The following is a 25,755-nucleotide window of genomic DNA, read 5'->3' as shown; positions in this document are numbered from 1 at the left end:
GTAGATCATTCTTAAAGTATGACCAAAGGTCTCTTTATGGAGAATGCAATTATACACATGCCAATTCTTACAAGTAGTACTTTTACTGAAGTTTCTGTTATTTTTAATGCTGTAGTCTTTAAACTATATTTCTTCATATTACTTTAAAGTATTAAAATGATTTAAAGACTTTAATTATACTCTTTATTGTTAAAATTAACTTTATGTTTATGTGTATTGCTGTCTCTGGTGAGAGCTATCGTAACAAACTGCAAGTCCTTAAAATATAGGTTATATGAGAAATTCAAGACATGTTAGGTGTCCACTGAATTTTAGTAATGAGGAATAGGTGAAAAAGTTCTTGTCAAAGGGAAGTCAATTTGGCTCCAAGGGGCAAAGTTTTCTGACAGCTTCTGTAAAAAGCAGGTGTTACTGAGTAACAGCTCTGTTGTTTAGTAATTGACCCCAATACCAGTGGAAAGTTGAGAGCATAGATGATATGCAGAGAGTTAACAAGAAGAACCTCAAGAAACTCAAAATGTCCAGGAACCAGGAAAATTTAGAGGCACATAATGGAAGGAATATTGTGTCTGCCTAGCAACCAGTTTTTCCCATTTGGCCAAATAAAGTGTTGTGGGACTAAAATGTACTATATGCCAACTTTGGGATGCAACAAAGAGAGTCAAAACTGGGAAAATTTGCTCAACTACTGGTAAGAATACCTGTAAGTCATTTCATTCTATAGAGTGATATGTGTTAAATATACCAATAAAGCAACTAAGTATAATTTCATTCATTCATACTTTGTTTATTTTTATTTATCTAGTTACCAATGCTTATACCTTGAGAATCCACCTGAGGTACACAGCAATCCACCCATTCATTTATGCAGTATATATAGCATCTACTAAGCATCTATTAAGCACCTACTGTAACCTGGTGATGAGGATATAGCCATGAGAAACAAAGCTTCTCATGAAGCTTACGTTCTGGTATCATCAAGATGACTGTATTCTCTGGCTGCAGCCTAGAGAATCAATGCTTATAAAAATGGAGTCATCAAGTGCCTAGATTCTGGACCCAGAGCCTGTGTTTAAAAGAATGCTCTGCCACTGACTATGCATGACTTTGGAGTTTCTTAACCATTTGGGACCTCAATTTCTTCATGAATGAGATGAGAATATAATGAGTTAGTACATATACTTACACAGAGATACACACACATGTAAATATATAAATTAATACATATATTGTTAATGTTAAGTTATGTTAAGTTATATTAAGTTAATGTTAAGTCCTCATATTAATGCATGGCACTAAGGAGCACCAGATAACTGTCAGATATTGTTTTTTTTTTTTTCTTCCCACCCTCTCCCTCTCCCACAGAGTCCATAAGCCTGTTCTATACATCAGTGTCTCTTTTGCTGTCTCTTATACAGGGTTATCGTTACCATCTTTCTAAATTCCATATATATGCGTTAGTATACTGTATTGGTGTTTGTCCTTCTGGCTTACTTCACTCTGTATAATAGGCTCCAGTTTCATCCACCTCATTAGAACTGATTCAAATGTATTCTTTTTAATGGCTGAGTAATACTCCATTGTGTATATGTACCACTGCTTTCTTATCCATTCATCTGCTGATGGACATCTAGGTTGCTTCCATGTCCTGGCTATTATAAACAGTGCTGCGATGAACATTGGGGTACACGTGTCTCTTTCCCTTCTGGTTTCCTCAGTGTGTATGCCCAGCAGTGGGATTGCTGGATCATAAGGCAGTTCTATTTCCAGTTTTTTAAGGAATCTCCACACTGTTCTCCATAGTGGCTGTACTAGTTTGCATTCCCACCAACAGTGTAAGAGGGTTCCCTTTTCTCCACACCCTCTCCAGCATTTATTATTTGTAGACTTTTGGATCGCAGCCATTCTGACTGGTGTGAAATGGTACCTCATAGTGGTTTTGATTTGCATTTCTCTGATAATGAGTGATGTTGAGCATCTTTTCATGTGTTTGTTAGCCATCTGTATGTCTTCTTTGGAGAAATGTCTATTTAGATCTTTGGCCCATTTTTTGATTGGGTCATTTATTTTTCTAGAGTTGAGCTATAGGAGTTGCTTGTATATTTTTGAGATTAGTTGTTTGTCGGTTGCTTCATTTGCTATTATTTTCTCCCATTCTGAAGGCTGTCTTTTCACCTTGCTAATAGTTTCCTTTGATGTACAGAAGCTTTTAAGTTTAATTAGGTCCCATTTGTTTATTTTTGCTTTTATTTCCAATATTCTGGGAGGTGGGTCATAGAGGATCCTGCTGTGATGTATGTCGGAGAGTGTTTTGCCTATGTTCTCCTCTAGGAGTTTTATAGTTTCTGGTCTTATGTTGAGATCTTTAATCCATTTTGAGTTTCTTTTTGTGTATGGTGTTAGAAAGTGTTCTAGTTTCATTCTTTTACAAGTGGTTGGCCAGATTTCCCAGCACCACTTGTTAAAGAGATTGTCTTTCATCCATTGTATATTCTTGCCTCCTTTGTCAAAGATAAGGTGTCCATATGTGCGTGGATTTATCTCTGGGCTTTCTATTTTGTTCCATTGATCTATATTTCTGTCTTTGTGCCAGTACCATACTGTCTTGATAACTGTGGCTTTGTAGTAGAGCCTGAAGTCAGGTAGGTTGATTCCTCCAGTTCCATTTTTCTTTCTCAAGATCGCTTTGGCTATTCGAGGTTTTTTGTATTTCCATACAAATTGTGGAATTATTTGTTCTAGCTCTGTGAAGAATACTGTTGGTAGCTTGATAGGGATTGCATTGAATCTATAAATTGCTTTGGGTAGTATACTCATTTTCACTATATTGATTCTTCCAACCCATGAACATGGTATATTTCTCCATCTATTAGTGTCCTCTTTGATTTCTTTCACCAGTGTTTTATAGTTTTCTATATATAGGTCTTTAGTTTCTTTAGGTAGATATATTCCTAAGTATTTTATTCTTTTCGTTGCAATGGTGAATGGAATTGTTTCCTTAATTTCTCTTTCTGTTTTCTCATTATTAGTGTATAGGAATGCAAGGGATTTTTGTGTGTTGATTTTATATCCTGCAACTTTACTATAATCATTGATTAGTTCTAGTAATTTTCTGGTGGAGTCTTTAGGGTTTTCTATGTAGAGGATCATGTCATCTGCAAATAGTGAGTGTTTTACTTCTTCTTTTCCAATTTGGATTCCTTTTATTTCTTTTTCTGCTCTGATTGCTGTGGCCAAAACTTCCAAAACTATGTTGAATAGTAATGGTGAAAGTGGGCACCCTTGTCTTGTTCCTGACTTTAGAGGAAATGCTTTCAATTTTTCACCATTGAGGATAATGTTTGCTGTGGGTTTGTCATATATAGCTTTTATTATGTTGAGGTATGTTCCTTCTATTCCTGCTTTCTGGAGAGTTTTTATCATAAATGGGTGTTGAATTTTGTCAAAGGCTTTCTCTGCATCTATTGAGATAATCATATGGTTTTTGTTTTTCAATTTGTTAATGTGGTGTATTACATTGATTGATTTGTGGATATTGAAGAATTGAAAATTGCAGAGGAAGGTAAACTTCCAAACTCATTCTATGAGGCCACCATCACCCTAATACCAAAACCTGACAAAGATCCCACAAAAAAAGAAAACTACAGGCCAATATCACTGATGAACATAGATGCAAAAATCCTAAACAAAATTCTAGCAATCAGAATCCAACAACACATTAAAAAGATCATACACCATGACCAAGTGGGCTTTGTCCCAGGGATGCAAGGATTCTTCAATATCCGCAAATCAATCAATGTAATACACCACATTAACAAATTGAAAAACAGATATTGTCCTTATTAAGGGAAACTGATCAAATTTAACTCATGGGTAAATGGTGGTAGTGTTAGTCACTAAATAGTGTCCAACTCTTTGCAGCCCCATGAATGGTAGCCCACAAGGCTCCTCTGTCCATGGGATTTCCCAGACAAGAATACTAGAGTTGGTTGCCATTTCCTTCTCCAAGGCATCTTCCTGACCCAGGGATTGAACCCACGTCTCCTGCATTGGCGGGCAGATTCTTTACCACTGAGCCACCAGGGAAGCCCTCACTTATATAAAGGGCAGAGATTAGAGAAATCAAGACAGTAAACTTGATGTGCAATGCACCTCAATGGATTACTGATGCTTGTATTACTTGTTCAAAGAGGATTTAGAAGGCAAGAAACAGCATAATTCAATGGGTAAGCTACCTATTTTGGGCCCTCAATTTCCTCATTCTGCAGAGAAGAGGGGATAAAAGACCTCATTGATAGGTGTAATGTGTTCAAAGTGCTTGGCACCAAGCCTAGTTGAGAATGAGTGTTTAGGAAACAGGTACTGTTTGCAACTTGATTTTATTGAGCAGACACTATGTTTAGTTTTTGGTGACACTGGAAAAGAAAATGCAGTTGATTTTGTGATTAAGTGTATTTTAGGATGTACCAGCTATTTATCTCAAAATGTATTTGTGATTAACTCTTCATCCCTACCTCTACCTACTCCTCTATCTTTCTTTCCCTTTCTGTTTCACAGAAAAAATTATGACCTCAGCATCCAAAGGAATTCTCCGCCCATTTTTAATTGTCTGCATTATCCTGGCCTGCTTCATGGTGTGTCTGTTCATTTACATCAAGCCCACCAACAGCTGGATCTTCAGCCCGATGGAGTCAGCCAGCTCAGTGCTGAAAATGAAAAATTTCTTCTCCACCAAAACTGGTGATTTTAATGAAACTACTATTCTGATTTGGGTGTGGCCATTTGGGCAGACCTTTGACCTTACATCTTGCCAAGCAATGTTCAACATCCAAGGATGCCATCTCACGACAGACCGTTCTCTGTACAACAAGTCTCACGCAGTTCTGATCCACCACCGAGACATCAGTTGGGATCTGACCAATTTACCTCAGCAGGCGAGGCCACCCTTCCAGAAATGGATTTGGATGAATTTGGAATCACCGACTCACACACCACAGAAGAGTGGCATTGAGCACCTGTTCAACCTGACTCTGACTTATCGCCGTGACTCAGATATCCAAGTGCCTTATGGTTTCTTGACCGTAAGCACAAACCCCTTCGTGTTTGAAGTGCCAAACAAAGAGAAGTTAGTGTGCTGGGTTGTAAGTAACTGGAACCCTGAGCATGCCAGAGTCAAGTATTACAATGAGCTAAGCAAAAGCATTGAAATCCATACCTATGGGCAAGCATTTGGAGAATACGTGACTGATAAAAATTTGATTCCTACCATATCTACTTGCAAATTTTATCTTTCCTTTGAAAACTCAATCCACAAAGATTACATCACAGAAAAGCTCTACAATGCTTTTCTGGCTGGCTCTGTGCCTGTTGTTTTGGGGCCATCTAGGGAAAACTATGAGAATTATATTCCAGCAGATTCATTCATTCATGTGGAAGATTATAACTCTCCCAGTGAGCTAGCTAAGTATCTGAAGGAAGTAGACAAAAACAATAAATTATACCTTAGTTACTTTAACTGGAGGAAAGATTTCACAGTAAATCTTCCTCGATTTTGGGAATCACATGCATGCTTGGCTTGTGACCATGTGAAAAGGCATCAAGAGTATAAATCCGTTGGTAATTTAGAGAAATGGTTTTGGAATTAAAGTTTTCCATCATATACACATTTGACAAATCATTTTGATGAGATATTATCCAGGTTTTAAGGATGAGAAGAGACATTATTCTGCTTTTGTGTCATAATTTATTTGTATCACTCTCTCGGGTGACATGTATATTTTGATGGAGATTTTTAAGAGTGCAGCATCAGCAATCACTCCACTTGGTTTTAAATTATCTTATATATACCTAATTATGTGACCTGAAAAATAATTTATTATTCTCTATCATTTGTAAACCTTTTTTTTTTTCATATTTTTGTTGTTATCTCTAATGTAACTGTGATTTGATTGTTGTTCCTAAACTGATCAGTTGTTTCATCCACTTGGTAAATGAAGACACATATCTTCCAGTATGAAATATTTTCATTAAACATTATCATCTCTAGTTCCCAGTTGGCATAATGAAGCAAAGGAAAATCAATTTGTAATTGAATTCTAACCTCTTTGACTTTGAAGTTGAACAATGTATAACTCTCTATTTGATCTGTTTTTCACCTGTTTGATACGTTTGTGAATGCAGAATTATTCATGTAGTGAATAAGCCAGATAGTGGAGCAGAACTGTTCTATTCAGGAAGCTATCAGGCTTCTCGTTTATTTTCATTAAGTTGACTTGCAAATGCAGTCACTTGTTCTCATGATATTAAGCTAAATTACTTAAGTATTTTTAAATATCCAATTTGGGGCAATTTTTGGTGCCTGGGAAATAATCCTAGTAACACTTAAGAAAAGCTAAGATAGTTTTCTTCCTGATCTTAACACTCATTATTATAATAAAACAAATAACCTCATCAAATGACAAGGGAAAAGGGTAAGTGTAGATACAAGTCATGTTTATAAATGGTACATTTATGTACAGTTTCTAACATATCAATTTAAAATATTTTTTTCTAAAGGCCCAATGTCTAAAACATTTTCCCATACCTATGGACATCTAAATTGAATATTTGAGATGTTTGTCCTATTATTTAAAAGAGCCTAAATAAAATTAGGGCTTCCCTGGTGGCTCAGATGGTAAAGAATCTGCCTGCAATGTGGGAGACCTGGGTTTGATCCCTGGGTTGGGAAGATCCCCTGGAGAATGGAAAGGCTACCCACTCCAGTATTCTGGCCTAGAGAATTCCATGGACTGTATAGTCCATGGGGACACAAAGAGTCATACACGACTGAGCAACTTGGCTAAATAAAATTTTCATCAAGGTGTTAAGTATAAAATGTTAAACATAATAAAGTGGGAGTCAATAGGGAACACATGCTAACACAAAATGAGACTTCAGTGCATATTTGTTGAGTTAATAAATGGATGACATTTAATGTCATCAGAAAAGCTTTGCTTATTCCAATAAAGTGACAGCTCTAGTCTAGAGTTGCTAACTTGAGATGATGTTTTATATCCATTTTTGTAATTATCCATAAATGGCAATATGACCATCACCCTCAGGGTTTTACAGAACCTGAGTAAACTTTCATTACACTAAGTTTTTAGAGAATTCACCCCTGAACTTGCAGTTGCTGTACAGTGTTTCTCCTCCATACGGTTAAGGGCTGGATATAAGCAGAGAACAGTGGATGTGAAATGATGGGACTCTAAGGATTCTCAAATAAACCATTTCCCAAAAGAATCTTTAATGACTTTATTCCAGTCAGACCAAAAACCCATCAAAAGTGTTAGAATGTACTAATGACATCTATTTGAGTCTGTTTGTGAATTATTCTTATAGTCCTCTATATCAATAGAACTCAAATCCACAATTTTCTACATCAAATGTAAGCTAGACAGAGAGGCAAATTTGGATTCAGAAAGCAGGAGTTTATGTCCAACAATCCAGGCTGCCTTCTGAGGAAAGGAGCTCTCAGTACCACTAGAAGGATTTGAACAGAGGAAAATTACTGCATTGGTCGAAGGACTGTTTGATCTTCAGGTTCATTCCTTTACCCATGATTGAACAGGCTCCTTGTGTCAGGCAAGGCCCTGACCAGAGAAAAGATGAACAAGGTACCATCACTGCCTTAAAGAAACTTACATTAAGTCGAGAGATAAGGAAAACTTCCTTTGAGTCTATGTTTAGGCACATATACTCTGAATGAAATTTATATGAGTCACTGCTGACTTAATGAAAAGAAGATAATAAATTTCTCCAACTGATTAGCTATTTGGCCAGTTTATGAGCCACAGACTTTGTTTATTCATTTGACCCAATGGAAGATGCCTGTCATATTATCTCTTATAACTGGATAGCATCCAGAAATGGCATGTCTGTGTAGGTGCCCTCGTAGATAAGGAAAGATTTCCACCCTCATTTATTTCATCATGTTCAAATAGATCAAACATTTATGTTTACATTGTTATCTTTTTGACCTACTAAAAAGTGTAGGGATCTAAAAAGAATGCATTACTAACAAATTTAGAAATATCTACTTTCTTCAAAAGCAGAAAAGCATTCAATAAAAAGCCTTTACTGCCTTGGATGCTCATGATTGCAAAGAACCAAGAAACCTGAGGGCAGTACCCTTATTGTTAACTATGAGTTTGGTCTCTTTCTCAGTCTGAGACTATAATTACATTCTGATAATATGGCTCAAGCTAAGGCAATAATACTAAGTGACTAACTAGCACATCTGTATATTAAAAATCCATTCTCAAGTCTCCAAAGAATAAGTTTTCTTAATTTGAAGTGCCAAAAATGAATGAAAACTTCAGTTCTAGGTCCATTGATCAATGAGTTTTAGGACTGGAAGTAATTATAGCAATGTTTACAAGCAAATCCCTTCATTCTACTTATTAGGTAACTAGATTCAAAGATAATATTTATTTAAGACATATGTTCACATACTACACACACACACACACACACACATACACACACACAAACACCCCACAGCTATATTGACATAGCCAAGATTAGAATTTCAGAGTACTATCTCCCTCAGTTTTGTGTTCTTTTTTCATCATATTCTTACCTTATCACTGAAGTACATCTCAATTCTAAAAATGTGACTATCTTATTGGAATTATTAGGGGTTTTAAATGTTATACTCTGTGTGGAAGCATTTTGACTTAAAAAATATATACATATGGTCAATACAACATGAAACTTGTTAGCATTCTTTCTGGCTTAAGTATCTTAGGAGTTGAGCAGAAGGAAGTAGCCTTTCACTACATTTTAAGTGAAATGCAACCTTCAAGATGGTGACTATTTCTTTGCTACTTCTTTAATAAATCCTGTGGATTACAATTCTTTTTAAGGTTATCTCATGGTGAAAGATAAAGATTTGGCAAAACTGCTGGTTATAAAAACAAACTTGCCAGGAGGTAAACTGTGAATAAAAAAAAAAAAATAGTCCACTCAAAATGTTTTATTTAAAAATATAAAAATATTTTACTTTCAATTATCTAAATATTTAAATATTATTCACTATAGGCCTTACTAATAAAGAAATATAAATATTAATTATTATGGGCCTTATTAATAAGAACATGTACTTAATTCTCCAAATCCAGGAGTAGGGCATATCTGGAAAAAAAAGACAGTCATAGTTTATGACAGCCATAAATTTGACAATATGAAGTACAAACTGAAAAGAATTATCTAAATAAGAAACCACTATCCACTTAAAAATTATATATTTACTACATAAATTCTGATAATCCCAGAATGTATAGAAATGCCTTCTGTTGTGAGGGCTTAGAAAGCTCAGAGCATTTGAGGTATAAATTAACCAAATATTTAGAAATTATTTGCTGACCCTTTAAATTCCTGTCTTCAGTTGGAGGTTAAATATGGAAAGAATTGGAAACTATACTTTTGAGATCTTTTTGCCTACCTGTTTTCAAACTAGATTCCATGAGTCTTGAGGTAATCATCCATAAAATGTCTTTGTATGACTTAATTACCAAAACAAGGCTTAGATCCTTACATTATGACTTTGTGCTTTATCATATCTTTGAGTGCCCTTAAATTCTGATCTTGTTTAAGGGAATTTCTTACTGCATTAACTATAATCAAGCTGTTAAACACAATAAACTTTAGAATCTAAAAGATAAATCTAGTGCCTAATATACAGGAGGGTCTCAACAAATATTTTTTGAAAGAATAAACAGATTGCATTAGAGACCATGCAAAATATTTTTTTAAATGTGATGAGTTCCAGCTTCTTGGTACCCACCTGAGGTGATATACTTATTTCATTGGTCAGTTTGCTGCCTAAGTGCAAAAGAAAGCCATTTTAAGGTCTTTCTCGTCTTAGTGCATTCTATGACCCCCAAAGAAGTAACAGTGCAAGAAAGATTAAGAACTTGGAACATGTTGAAATTCTATTCAAATATTAACATACTACCTGTTTCTAATAGGAAGAATAATTAATTTTAAGAAGAATATAAAGTGCAAGCAGAATATAAAGCAAGTTTCTCCCAAACTGTGCTTGTGAGAAATATCTTTCTTTCCTCTCTAACTGCACTTTTTTTAACATCACAAACATCAGTCAATTAAGATGGTTTTTTTTTTTTTTCCTGGTGTCTCTCATTTAGAGATTTTGTAGCATTTTACAAATGGGTAAGCTCCACTACTACCAAAAGTCTTCTTCCTCTCAGTAATTCATATTGAATGAATTCATATCCACAAGCATTATATAAAGCAGTTTACAGCATAAATGAACCACTCCAATATTCTCACCTGGAAAATTCCATGGACAGAGGAGCCTTGTGGGCTACAGTCCATGGGGTCGCAAAGAGACACAACTGAGCACACATGCAACGCAACAACAGCAACATAAATGAGACTTTGCCTGCTAAATCAGAACTAGTAATGCTAGGCTGGGTTATTGGTCCTAAAAACTATAATTTGAGAAGACCACTTAACCTATCTGGACCTTGCTGTCTGTAATGTTCCTTTTAGCTCTGTTACTCTCTCATCTAAGATCTAAATTGATGTTTGTGTGTGTTTGCAAATGCAATTCCAATGACCATCATAAAAAATATTTTAAAGGTAAATATTCCAAGAGAATTGCCTTTTACTTCTCTGAATAGGCATTTAAAGCATAAAACTGATTATTAATCTAATATTTGGAAAGAACCCTAATCCAGTGCTTGAATATAGCAAGTACTCAATTAACTAAGCCTGCTTCTTTAACTCCTTCCTCCTCTTAATTCTCTACCTACTTCCTTTGCAATTCATGTACTCACTATTCCCTGAGACCTTAATTGCCTGCAGAAAAATAACCATATATTGGGCATTATTTTAAAATATTTTAGATTTTTCTATACTATCCACATTCTTATCAGAATAATGTAGAATTTTTACTGATGCGAAAATTTCAGGAAAGCAGTGGACCTGCATAGTCAATTCCCAGGTGATAGTAAAATAGTGGAGCTAATTTGAGTAAGCCAGATTGAATACATCTGGACAATTGAGCTATTTTTTAAACTCATGGCTAATATATATTTATTCATTTGACTTAAATTAAATATATTTTAAAGAAGAATTTTAAAAGAACCTCTCAAACAGTAGCTGCCTTTGTCAATATTAGTGAAAAGCCTGGTTCCTGGGTCACCTAACTTAGAAAAACCAGAGGTATTTATGAACAATACTGATTCCTAGGCCCAGCTTATGCAATTGGAATCTCTTCATATAAGTTTAAAAAAAAAATGCTTTTAATGCATGTCCTAAGTTAGATTCTTCCACGCTATATTTTGTGAACCATCATAAGATAATGGTTCTCCAACACACACATGTTTTTGGAACTTCATGAGAATCATTTGAAAAAGTGTTAATAATGCAGAGCTTCTGATTCTCTGAGTCTGAGATGGGAGCTGAAATTTGTATTTTTAAAATCTCCCCAGATAGTTCTGATACACTCTCAATTTTGAAGTCTGATTCTTAGCCACCTGTTAAACGGGAAAATATTCTATTGCTCAGTTGATAGGAGCTATCACCTTTCTTGAGTTCAAACTGGAATCTTTCAAATATGTCAGTAAAGTATTCATTCCTCTACTTCAAGATCCAAAGCATTGTCTGTGCCTAATTATTCCATGCAGGGTCTCCACAGGTGATGCCACCTCTGAAAGCCACCGTCTACGCCAAAGACATAAGCAATTCTTGGCCTGGAGGAATTAGTAGGATAAGAAAAGGTTGTATATCTTGAAAAAAACCTCTCATTGTCTTTCGGGGTTATAACTTCATGTTTATATTTTACAATGAAAGGACTAGACTATCTGATTACTAAAATTCTTTATAGCCATAAAAATTTAAGCTTCTGTAATCTGCTTATCTGCTATATGTGTTTAAGAGACACATAAAGGATAAGCTTTCCCATATTCCAAAGTCCTTGCTTGATGAATAGAAAGTAATTTGCAATTGGAAAATAGTAGCAAGGTAGAGTACATAAATTTTTTTAATTGAAGTATAGAAAATTGATTTACAATAAGAGATGAGGATTCAATTCCTGGGTTGCATTCAATTCCTGGATGAGGGCATGGCAACCCACTCCAGTATTCTTGCCTGGAGAATCCCATGGACAGAGGAGCCTGGTGGGCTACAGTCCATAGGGTCACAGAGTCGGACATGACTGAAGCAACATAGCATACATGCATACATAGAGTAGATGATGTACAGTATAGTGGTTCAACATTTTTATAGACTTATGCCATTTAAAGTTACATTATAAAATAACGGCTATCTTTTCTTATGATGTACACAATAAACAACAAGTTTATATTGTACAGTATGTGGATTTTTGATGACCACAGATTTAGAGTTGAATCTTAGCTCCTCCATTCACTATATGCAAGTTAAATTACTTCTCTTAGCCTCAGATTTTGCATGTGGAGGTAACATGCATGTGGAGGTAACATATTCCTGATGGTTTTTTGTGTGTGTGTGTGAGGACAAATGAAATGTTATTTAAGTGACTATACAAGGTGTCCAATGAATATGGTTTGGGTGAGTCAGCAGTAAAGAAACTGCCTGCAGTGCCGGGGACACTGGTTCAATCCCTGGGTTGAGAAGATCTCCTAGAGAAGGGAATGGCAATCAACTCCAATATTCTTGTCTGAAAAGTTCCATGGAGAGAGGAGCCTGGTGAGCTACAGTCAGATAGAATCAGATATGACTTAGTGACTAAACTACCACCACCACTATAAAGAAAGGTCATTGTGGGGAATCCAAAATTATTTCCACAATCTCATTTCTGAGACTCTGAAAACACTAAGAAGACAGTGTATAAGAATCATTGCAAATTTAAAGAAGCCACAGGAATAATCTTTAGGAGAGGTGTAACAAATATAGTGTGGAAGCGTGCATTCACATCTTCTGTAATGCATGGGGTGTGGGAAGCTGACAGTCATCGTATATTGGTATGATTTGCATTACTAAACATATACATCATTTCTTAAAATCATTGGAACCCAAAGCAGACCTAGTTTTCTCTCCATACTTACAAACAATCAATAAGTTAATAGTCAATTTTGCTGGTATGGCTCAATCAGTTAATGGAATATCAGGAAGATTCTCAGAGATCATTATCTGGTAAGGAAAGGGGCCTAGAAATATTCAACAACTTGACTTAATCGCTCATTTCAGTTGTCCAGGAGTTTAGCCACAGAACTAGTTATGATACAAGTTAGGAAAGAGAATTAAGTCTTCTTTTCATAAAGTTTTTAAAAAATGCTAAAAGATTCTTTTAAAATATTAGGGTATACATTCAATAAGCAGGAATATATTTGTTTAGTGGTGCAGAAATAAAATAATTCTTAACCAGAGTGTGCTTAAGACTCCTCTAATTGCTAGTTTCATAATAAAAAGAGTTTTGACATGAATAATCTCAGTTGTTTGTGTGCACAATTTCTAAGTTGTACTATAAGAACACAAAAACTTAGACTTAAGGCAAAACTTTAATGTGTAAAAAAATGATATTCAGAATAGTATTTTTAAGTAGTTTCTAGTTGCATTGCTTTAAAAAATATTAGAAACATTTATCATTTCAGATACAACAGAAAATTTCAAAAACTGAATTAAGTCATTTTTCTGAGTTCTCTGGCAACCAATTTGTTGAACTAAGTGTATATATAAAATATGTTGTAATATATTCATCTAAAATTTTGAATCTCATTGTGAAAAACGTAAGTTTTATCTGAAATATTTTAAAAGCTATTTCTACACAGAGGTACATTAACAGTGGTTGCTTTCTACACATGACTGCATTCCATTTTGATTAATGAGAGTGCAGGAGATGGAAAAGCAGGCTCGGCAGAAACAGTACCCAGACTAAATTAACAACCCAGTACTACTCATTATGCAAGAAATATGTGCCAGAGTTACAACAGTGCATCCCCTGACCTCAGATGGGCCTCATTAGCCACCTTTGGTCCCTCAGATGAGACAATCCTGAAGATGCCATCCTCATCCAAGACAATTTTGCTGCAAGAGAGCTCACTATCATCCAATGTAGGATACATGTCTCCAGGGACTGTAATAAGATCAGGCCTTTCTTTACTGGTTTTCAAAAGCCCTTGAGCAAATTGCGAATATCTGGTTGTCTGTATAAAACCAGGAGCAGTGCACTTCTTAGATAACAGATGACATATCTCACATATTTTACATATTTTTAACATAATGAATCCATGGACAAAGAACATCAAGAAAACAAAACAAAAAGTCTCTTTTAGTTTGTAGATGCTCTACACTCAAATCAATAAAATCTCTTGCCCTGGAAGATTAGCAAATTATGTGGAATCCATTGGAAATAGAGACGGGGGGAGGGTGGGGGACTGTGAAAACAGCAACATGTCTTTTTACTCTTAAAATAAAAAATTTAATCTCTAGAGCAATCAGAGAATTCTTTTTTTTTTTTTTTTTTTTTAAGGTTAGGTTCAGTAGGAGTCAAGGTTAGTGGAGTCATTGTAAATTTTTTCTATAAATCTTGTGTCAGATAAAAGTAAGAAGTAATGCTTCCTAAAGGAAATGCAGCTGGTCAAAATTATTTGAATGGAATTATTGAGATTTACCATCTTCATTGTAATACTGTGATTTATTCTGAATCCAAAACAACTTGTGTATAGTGTTTTTAAAGGGAAAAAATAAAGAGCTGGCAAGTCTGCAGGTAGACTGAAGTTCACAAAGCTCAGGAATGAGAAAAATGATGACAAGAAACAAGGAAAGGAATAGTGAATCAGAACTCAAACTCTAGTTGACACAATCTATTGCATAATTCACTAGCTTTTCTGAGCCACAGATTTCTCATCTGTTAACCGATTTCAGTGGACTTTACATTATCATCCTCTGAGAAGCTCTTACAAATTTTAATTTTTTGGTTAGACATCCTGATTTAATTAGCCTGGCACAGGACATGAGCTGTAATATATTCACCTAGAATTTTTCTTCTTTTCTCCCTGCTCCCCTCCTTGTGGTCACGTGGATGGTCAGTGAGCCATAGGGAAAAAAGTTGACAGGCAATAACTAAAGAGCTGCTAAAGAAGAAAGCAACAGAAGAGATGTACAGGTGAAGAATAGGGATTCTATATACTTTCTCTTACCTAATATCCTCAAGAACACACATAAAAAGTCACCCATATCTTTTTTTTTAATGTAGGTTAAGTGTAACTTTGAATAAAATGACATATACTCAAGTAAGGAAGATCAAACTATCATGCTGAAACAAAATGTGCCAATTCTAGCCAATACGTGACTTGTAAGGGTCAGTAATCCACAAACTATTTGGATGGTAATTGTGTATTTTATTCATGTAATGTGATTTTGCACTATTGTATTGTCATATTTAAACAGACTCAAAAACACCCTGAAACCTAAATGCCAAATGTACAGTTTACAGGTTCATGTTATTTCTGATAAGGATTTAATTGCATTGTGCTAATAGTTGTTTAAGGCTCTTAACTTTCTGTATGTGTATTATTGCCATGCAAACCCAATAGGGTTGTTGTAAGCACACTAATTGATCATGTGAATTTTGTAGATAAAATCATACATTGATCAGAAATCACTTTTCTACTTATTTTTTTGTAGAGTATTTTTCCACACTTGAAAAAAACATGATTATTTTATATCAAACATCAGCTTTTCTTTAAAATCTTATTTTAGTAGCCAGTGCATGCTTGAAACTAGATGTGCTAGAAATTATATGACAATATTAAGGTTCTGTTATATTGGGTGAAAAATGCATGCCGTTAGTGAATCACACAACTTTGGGGAGATTCACACTGACAGCTCATCCACAGGCTTCATCTCATTCCGTGCGCATGATTCACATTCTTTCAAAAGTCCTTTTTAAACTTTAGAAGTGAAAATGTTACTGTTGGTGTGAATGAGCCCATAGACAATGCTACTTTGCTTATTTTCTAACTTTGCAGTGTATTGTGGTAAATTCCACTCTTCCCAATTTTCTTCTTGGAGTTTCTTGTTGGCAATAAAATACAACAAAATCACTTGTTGGCAAATGATACAATTTACTGTATAGCATTTTCCTATTATAAAGCATGAAAAAAAATTCATCTCAATTCATTCCATACTATGAACACAATATTCTGGCAGCTTTTTCTACAATCAAGAATGGTATGTCTTTTTTTTTTTTTTGACACTGCCAAAATCAGTACTACTGCCAGTGGGGTTATTTAAAAAAAAAAAAAAAAAAAAAACTTGAGGCCTGATCTGCACAACACTAAATTGGGCAATAACACAGAACATCCGGGCAGTGTGGACAGCCAATCAGTGTAACTGGTAGGAGGAAAAAAGATAAACCCAATCTTTTCCTCAGTAACTTGGGTAAAGAAAAAATGTGAATTTGGGCTGCAAGACAAAGTCCTCTGCATGCTGATAATTTGCAATAGTCCATGTGAGCAGAAAGTACTCCATTCAGCAAAGTCTTATTTTTATTTTTGCTTTTGTGTTCTTTTTTCAGAAAATATGCTTTTTGAAAGGCTTAATTCCAAACTGATCATAAATGTGGACCAACAACCAGCACCCACACCCAATGAAATTAGTTATTCACCATAATATGGTAAGGCTAGAACATAGCACTTGGTGACTTAAACATCAAGGTAACATTTATACTGTTGGAAGGTACTTTCACTGCTATGTTATTAAAACAGTGGGGATCCTATTTATACATTTATTTATTTATTTACAGACATTTGGTTCATTCAGGTTATTTTAACAGCTTCAGTGAAGTTAATATAGTGGTATGAAAACCTGACTCTAGCTACTATTCCAAGTGAAAATCTTGCTACTGAGTCTTGCTACATCTTGGAGTCAAGCAGTAATCCAAATAATGAGTAACAAGTCCCAGCAATGTGGAGGCCAACTTCCCGGACCAGGATGTTGTATGTTTATGACATTTAGCAAACATTAATCTGGGCTCTTAGTTTGCTACCATACTGTCCCCTATATTGATTCAACCTGTAAATAGCATAACACATTATGGCAGCTAAGCAAATATGTTAATAAGCCATGAGAGGCAAAATGCCATTGAAGATCTGTATATTCAGCTATTTGGAGAACTTGTGTTTTCCACAAATTAAACTGGAGATGTCATTTGAGATTTTCTTCCCTTAAAAATGCCATTATAATTTGGATTCCTTGCCATTGATGTATTTCTGGGCTTATAAATATATGATGTAATTGCTATAGTTATAATTTTGTGAAATTTTGTTTACCAATTAATAGTGACTTCAATCTGTGCTATGATCCCCAGGCAGAAATAAATGTATAAAAGATTTGAGCCTGTATATGTAAGCAGAAATCTCTTCAATCATATTTCCTATATTCAGTGTAAGTACTTCACTGATTTATCACTAGAATTATTCCTTGGATGTGTAAATAACGATGTTCTATTCAGGCCTAATGAACTCTGTACTGTGAATATTTAAAATAAAAAGAATTCAATTTAAATGTGCAATACTTACTGCTGGTTATTTATAATGCTCACATTCAAAATCATTCATTCGAGGAAATTTCTTTCCACTTACATTAACATCTAGATTCCCTGAATACACTGAAATAAAATTTAAAAGCTAAATAAATCTTACAGCTTATACATTCATTAAAAATACCAAATCAAAAAATGACGTGAACCTCAACAGTACTCTACAGGGTGAGTAGATCTTGTGTGAGTTTGGATGCCTGCATGTATATCTCGATGTGTGGGTCTGTGTTTTGTGTGCTCATGTGTATATTTGTATATCTCTGCTGTGTGTGGGGAGGAGGGAGTGTTTTTTTTCTTTCTCTTGGTTTCTTACTTCTTTCTTGTCTTTGGGCAGATAGTATATTTCAGCAAACATGGAGGGAAATCAAAACTCCTCAGTCCAAACTTTACAACTTGGATTCAACCACATACAGGTATTAACTGGCCATTCTTACTTAGGTTAGCTATCCCTTCTCCAGGTAGGCAAGCACTCAGAGATAAAAAGTAATTCATCTGGGCAGACATCCCATGAGTGGCTACTGCACCAAATACGTCTATAACAATCCTCCCAAAATCTCTGAAACAGACCCTATAGTGATCCCAAGTAGTTCTTGTAAATTCTGTGGTCAAATATAAATGATAATAGTAGTAAATATATATCAAAGGCTTTCAATAATCCAGGCAATATTCTAAGTACCTGATATGTTTTTTCATTTAATCTTTATAGCACTCTACCAGTTCTAACAATACCTCTATTTTTCCCAGCCAAAAAGTTGGGACACTCACCCAAGTTGACACATTTGCAAAGGGATAGACTTGAAATTTGAGGCCAAGCAATTAATCCCAGGTTTCAATGCTTAACCACTAAGTTCTACTGGTTAGAAACAATGGGTTAAAAGAGGCTGAAGCAATGATTGGCTGATTGATCTTAAAGAATTCCTTACTAACCTTAATGTGTTGCTGTGAATTATGAATTTTCCAGATCAGGATAGAGCATAAAGTTTCCAAAGTTTCCTTTGGAAAATGTAAATCAACTTCTTATTTCCAGGGAATAACTGAAAGCAATAGACCATTCTTTGGAGAATGTTCCTATAACTTGTTTTGTTCTGGGTTAATAAAATAATACACAGGAAGCAAATGAACCATAAGGAAAATTGAGCAAAAATTAAGTGCATTTATTTTTAGTTTAATATCAATTGGTATAGAACTATCTTCCTACAGGTCCTAAAATTAATGAAAATGTCAATATGGATAGACAAAACTGAATTGTGTGATACAACAAAACAAATTTTAATTTAAAAAAAAATCAGTTGTAAAGAAAAAGAACAGCTCATTTTCAGATAAACAAATGAAAGCAAAATGTTAACTAGCAAGCAGCCCATGTATATGTCATAATGCTTCAAGAAATTATACGTTCAAAGAAACAGGTACTTTTAGGAAGCATATAATTTCATTAAATTCTTTACTGATAAATTTATAGTAACTTCAAAATGGAAGCTAAGGAAGCAATTTCTTTCTATATGAAAGAAGATCACTATCTTCTTTCACAAAACAGTGATTTATTCATTCAACAAACATTGATTTAGTGCCTCCTGGATGCAGGAACCTTTTGTATTTTAGAAGAGGACAGATAAATAAGACACAAATTCTTCTCTTTTATATTCCATAATTTATCCTCAGATAACCCATACCCTTAGGGGAGAAACTGCATTCAGAGGAGGGAGAAATGAACAGAAGAAAATGAAGAAAGGCTACAGAAAAGAATGTCATTTAATGTGGACAGGTGGGTCTTAGGAAGAGCAGGACATGAATGACAGGAAAGGGAACTGAGTGATATGGACAGAGTACATGTGAAGTACAGAGAAAAAAAAACATAATTTAGTTTAATTACAGTCTTGTGTTTCCCAGGGGAGGTGTAAGCAGTGAGATACGCAGGTTTTTCTGGAAACCGGAATAGAACTTGCCTACCCTAGGACAGAACCTACCATGAAAATGAGGCAATGTGATGATTATCTGTGGAGCCTGGAAGACTTGTCCAGATTTTAGTAGCTGTAACTCCTCACCAGAAGTGATTATGCTCCTGAGGAGTCATTTGGCAAATAAGGAGATTTTTTTTTTTTTTTTAGCTTTTAGTATATTCTTTTTTTTTTTCAGTTTATTTATTTTAATTGGAGGTTAATTACTTTAAAATATTGTAGTGGTTTTGCCATACACTGACATGAATCCACCATGGGTGTACATGCGTTCCCCATCCTGACCCTCCCTCCCAGCTCCCTCCCCAACCCATCTCTCAGGGTCATCCCAGTGCACCAGCCCTGAGCACCCTGTCTCATCAATCGAACCTGGACTGGCGATCTGTTTCACATATGATAATACACATGTTTCAATGCTATTCTCTCAAATCATCCCACCGTCGCCTTCTCCCACAGAGTCCAAAACACTGTTCTATACATCCGTGTCTCTTTTGCTGTCTCACATACAGGGTCATCGTTACCATCTTTCTAAATTCCATATATATGTGTTAGTATACTGTATTGGTGTTTTCCTTTCTGACTTACTTCACTCTGTATAATAGGCTCCAGTTTCATCCACCTCATTAGAACTGACTCAAATGTATTCTTTTTAATGGCTGAGTAATACTCCATCGTGTATATGTACCACAGCTTTCTTATCCATTCTTCTGCCGATGAACATCTAGGTTGCTTCCATGTCCTGGCTATTATAAACAGTGCTGCGATGAACATTGGGGTACACGTGTCTCTTTCAATTCTGGTTTCCTCGATGTGTATGCCCAGCAGTGGGATTGCTGGGTCATATGACATAAAGTTCTATTTCCAGTTTTTTAAGGAATCTCCACAGTGTTCTCCATAGTGGCTATACTAGTTTGCATTCCCACCAACAGTGTGAGAGGGTTCCCTTTTCTTCACAGCCTCTCCAGCATTTATCGTTTGTAGACTTATGGATCGCAGCCATTCTGACTGGCGTGAAATGGTACCTCATTGTGGTTGTGATTTGCATTTCTCTGATAATGAGTGATGTTGAGCATCTTTTCATGTGTTTGTTAGCCATCTGTATGTCTTCTTTGGAGAAATATCTGTTTAGTTCTTTGGCCCATTTTTTGATTGGGTCGTTTATTTTTCTGAAATTGAGCTGCAAGAGCTGCTTGTATATTTTTGAGATTAATTCTTTGTCAGTTGCTTCATTCGCTATTATTTTCTCCCATTCTGAAGGCTGTCTTTTCACCTTGCTTATAGTTTCCCTTGTTGTGCAAAAGCTTTTTATTTTGATTAAGTCCCATTTGTTTATTTTTGCTTTTATTTCCATTACTCTGGGAGGTGGGTCATAGAGGATCCTGCTGTGATATATGTCAGAAAGTATTTTGCCTGTTTTCCTCTAGGAGTTTTATAGTTTCTGGTCTTACGTTTAGATCTTTAATCCATTTTGAGTTTATTTTTGTGTATGGTGTTAGAAAGTGTTCTAGTTTCATTCTTTTACAAGTGGTTGACCAGTTTTCCCAGCACCACTTGTTAAAGAGATTGTCTTTTCTCCATTTTATATTCTTGCCTCCTTTGTCAAAGATAAGGTGTCCATAGGTGTGTGGATTTATTTCTGGGCTTTCTATTTTGTTCCATTGATCTATATTTCTGTCTTTGTGCCAGTACCACACTGTCTTGATGACTGTAGCTTGGTAGTAGAGCCTGAAGTCAGGCAGGTTGATTCCTCCAGTTCCATTCTTCTTTCTCAAAATTGCTTTGGGCTATTCCAGGTTTCTTGAATTTCCATACGAATTGTGAAATTATTTGTTCTAGTTCTGTGAAAAAATACAGTTGGTAGCTTGATAGGGATTGCATTGAGTCTATAGATTGCTTTGGGTAGTATACTCATTTTCACGATATTGATTCTTCTGATCCATGAACATGGTATATTTCTCCATCTATATGTGTCCTCTTTGATTTCTTTCATCAGTGTTTTATAGTTTTCTATATGTAAGTCTTCTGTTTCTTTAGGTAAATATATAAGTTAAATAAGCAAGGTAACAATATACAGCCTTGATGCACTCCTTTTCCTATTTGGAACCAGACTGTTGTTCCATGTCCAGTTTTAACTGTTGCTTCCTGACCTGCATATAGGTTTCTCAAGAGGCAGGTCAAGTGGTCTGGTATTCCCATCTCTTTCACAATTTTCCACAGTTTATTGTGACCCACACAGTCAAAGGCTTTGGCATAGTCAATAAAGCAGAAATAGACGTTTTTCTGGAACTCCCTTGCTTGTCCATAATCCAGCAGATGTTGGCAATTTGATCTCTGGTTCCTCTTCCTTTTCTAAAACCAGCTTGAACATCTGGAAGTTCACAGTTCACATATTGCTGAAGCCTGGCTTGCAGAATTTTGAGCATTACTTTATTAGCATGTGAGATGAGTGCAATTGTGTGGTAGTTTGAGCATTCTTTGGCATTGCCTTTCTTTGGGATTGGAATGAAAACTGACCTTTTCCAGTCCTGTGGCCACTGCTAAGTTTTCCAAATTTGCTGGCATATTGAGTGCAGCACTTTCACAGCATCATCTTTCAGGATTTGGAAATAGCTCAACTGGAATTCCATCACCTCCACTAGCTTTGTTCATAATGATGCTTTCTAAGGCCCACTTGGCTTCACATTCCAGAATGTCTGGCTCTAGGTGAGTGATCACACCATCGTGATTATCTTAGTCATGATGATCTTTTTGTACAGTTCTTCTCTGTATTCTTGCCACCTCTTAATATCTTCTGCTTCTGTTAGGTCCATATCATTTCTGTCCTTTATCAAGCCCATCTTTGCATGAAATGTTCCCTTGGTATCTCTAATTTTCTTGAAGAGATCTCTAGTCTTATCCATTCTATTATTTTCCTCTATTTCTTTGCATTGATCGCTGAGGAAGGCTTTCTTATCTCTTGCTATTCTTTGGAACTCTGCATTCAGATGCTTATATCTTTTCTTTTCTCCTTTGCTTTCCGCTTCTCTTCTTTTCACAGCTATTTGTAAGGCCAATAAAGTATACTAACACATATATGGAGAAGGAAATGGCACCCCACTTCAGTACTCTGGAAAATCCCAGGGGCGGAGGAGCCTGGTAGGCTGCAGTCCGTGGGGTCGCTAAGAGTCGCTAAGACTGAGGGACTTCACTTTCACTTTTCACTTTCATGCATTGGAGAAGGAAATGGCAACCCACTCCAGTGTTCTTGCCTAGAGAATCCCAGGGACGGGGGAGCCTGGTGGGCTGCTGTCTATGGGGTCACACAGAGTTGGACACGACTGAAGTGACTTAGCTGCAGCAGCAGCAACACATATATATGGAATTTAGAAAGATGGTAACGATGACCCTATGCGAGACAGCAAAAGAGACACAGATGTATAGAACAGTGTTTTGGACTCTGTGGGAGAAGGCGACAGTGGGATGATTTGAGAGAACAGCATTGAAACATGTATATTATCATATGTGAAACAGATCGCCAGTCCAGGTTCGATTGATGAGACAGGATGCTCAGGGCTGGTGCACTGGTATGACCCTGAGAGATGGATTGGGGAGAGAGCTGGGAGGGAGGGTCAGGATGGGGAACGCATGTACACCCATGGTGGATTAATGTCAGTGTATGGCAAAAACCATTACAATATTGTAAAGTAATTAGCTTCCAATTAAAATAAATAAATGTATATTAAAAATTACAATGAGATATCACCTTACACCTGTCTGAATGGCTGTCATTAATAATAACACAAATAATACAAAGAACACAAATAACAAATGTTGATGAGGATACAGAATAAAGGAAACCCTTGTACACGGTTGGTGGGAATGTAAATTTGTGCAGCCACTGTGGAAAACAGTATGAGGTTTTTTAAAAAAACTAAAAATAGAACTATCATATGATTCAGCAATTCTACTCCTGGTTATATATCTTTGAAAAATCCCACTAGTTTAAAAAGGTACATGTGCCCCAATGTTCATAGCAGCATTATTTACACTCACCAAGATATGAAAGCAACCTAAGTCCATCAACAGATGAATGGAAAAGAAGATGTGGGATATATATATACACACACACACACATACATACATGTGTAACAGAATACTACTTGGTCATTAAAAGGAACAAAATTTTACTATTTGGGGCAACATGCTTGGACTTGGAGGACATTAGGCTGTGAAATAAGTCAGACAAAGACAAATACTATGTGATATCACTTTTTTGTGGAATCTGAAAAATACAGCAAACTAGTGAATATAACTAAAAAAGAAGTAGACTCACATATAGAGAACAGTATAGTGGTTCAGTGGAGGGAAGGGGCAATATAAGGGTGAGAGAGTGCGAGATACAAATTGTTGGGTGTAAAATAGGCTCAAGGACATATTGTATAACGTGGGAAGTATAGCCAATATTTTGTAATAACTGTAAATGTAAAGTAATCTTTTAAAAATATATAAAAATTTTTAAACATTAAAAAAGGAAATCATATATATATATATATATATATATATATATATATATATGTATATTTTTAAAGGGGGGTAGGGACAGCAATCTAGCCAGTAATCAAATCCCTATGTGCTCTCCACAGTCTGGAACACCCAGAGAGGTTCACAGAGTTACATAAAGAGAAAAAGGGAGGAAGGAGATAGAGGTGACCAGGAGGGGAAGAGAGGGTGTCAAAAGAAGAGAGACAGATCTTGCCAGTAATCAGTTCCCTAAATGTTCTCCACAGCCCGGGATACCCAAAGAGATTCACAAAGTTGGGTAGAGAAGAGAAGGGTGAAGGAGGAGATAGAGGTGACCTAGGGGAGAAAAAGGAGTGTCAAAAGGGCGAGAGGGCAATCAAGCCAGTAATTACACTCCTAAGTAAAAATAAGTACTGAAGATTGGATTCTTAAAGGTACAAAATTGATAGCAAATACCAAAAAGTGAAGATTAAAAATCTAGAGTAGAGGTTAGACTCTCAAAAATACAATATTAAAAAAAATCACAAAAATTATAAATATATATATATATGAATTTGCTTTAAAAATCAGGGGTTTTTTGGGCAAGGTAATAGTAGGTTATACAAATGAAAATTAAAGAAGTAATAAAGGACGTAAAAATAATTTTTTTTTAATTTTAAAAAGTATTATAATAAAAATATATCTAGGAATTTATCTGGAGCTATTGCAGGCAGTGTGGGGTCAGTTTAATTTCAGATAGTTCCTTGTTCCAGCTTATACTTCTCAGGGTCTATAGGCCCCTTCCAGTGTAGTTGGTGCTAACTACAGGGTTTTAATCTGTTGCACCTGTCACTTCCAAAGTGATGCACCCTTGTTTATTTTGGCTTCTTCTGTTTGCAAGTCTCTTCAGTGTCTAATTTCCGCCCTGACTCAAGGAGGCGAAGGTGGTCACTTGCTGTGAAAAGAAGAGAAGTGAAAAGCAAAGGAGAAAAGGAAAGATATAAACATCTGAATGGAGAGTTCCAAAGAATAGCAAGAAGAGATAAGGAAGCCTTCCTCAGCGATCAATCCAAAGAAATAGAGGAAAACAACAGAATGGGAAAGACTAGGGATCTCTTCAAGAAAATCAGAGATAGCAAGGGAACATTTCATGCAAAGATGGGCTCGATAAAGGACAGAAAAGGTATGGGCCTAACAGAAGCAGAAGATATTAAGAAGAGATGGCAAGAATACACAGAAGAACTATATTAAAAAAGATCTTCATGACCCAGATAATCACGATGGTGTGATCACTCACCTAGAGCCAGACATTCTGGAATGTGAAGTCAAGTGGGCCTTAGAAAGCATCACTACAAACAAAGCTAGTGGAGGTGATAGAATTCCAGTTGAGCTATTCCAAATCCTGAAAGATGATGCTGTGAAAGTGCTGCACTCAATATGCCAGCAAATTTGGAAAAGTCAGCAGTGGCCACAAACTGGAAAAGGTCAGTTTTCATTCCAATCCCTAAGAAAGGCAATGCCAAAGAATGCTCAAACTACCGCACAATTGCACTCATCTCATACGCTAGTAAAGTAATGCTCAAAATTCTGCAAGCCAGGCTTCAGCAATATGTGAACTGTGAACTTCCTGATGTTCAAGCTGGTTTTAGAAAAGGAAGAGGAACAAGAGATCAAATTGCCAACATCCGCTGGATCATGGAAAAAGCAAGAGAGTTCCAGAAAAGCATCTATTTC

General features: G+C 35.8%; 1 protein-coding gene across 1 annotated transcript; it reads left to right on the top strand.

The window, feature by feature from the left end:
* Positions 1 to 4,557: 4,557 nt before the first annotated feature.
* Positions 4,558 to 5,658, top strand: FUT9 (fucosyltransferase 9; the record flags this gene model as incomplete). Its single annotated transcript, NM_174735.2, is given in 1 exon segment — positions 4,558 to 5,658. A coding segment is annotated over 1 exon segment (1,080 nt). The 3' UTR covers positions 5,646 to 5,658.
* Between the last annotated feature and the right edge of the window lie 20,097 nt (positions 5,659 to 25,755).

The sequence above is a fragment of the Bos taurus genome, chromosome 9 (genome assembly GCF_002263795.3).
Source record: "Bos taurus isolate L1 Dominette 01449 registration number 42190680 breed Hereford chromosome 9, ARS-UCD2.0, whole genome shotgun sequence".
Lineage (NCBI taxonomy): Eukaryota > Metazoa > Chordata > Mammalia > Artiodactyla > Bovidae > Bos > Bos taurus.
Note: the sequence above shows the minus strand (reverse complement) of the source record. Positions and strands in the feature narration are given on the sequence as shown.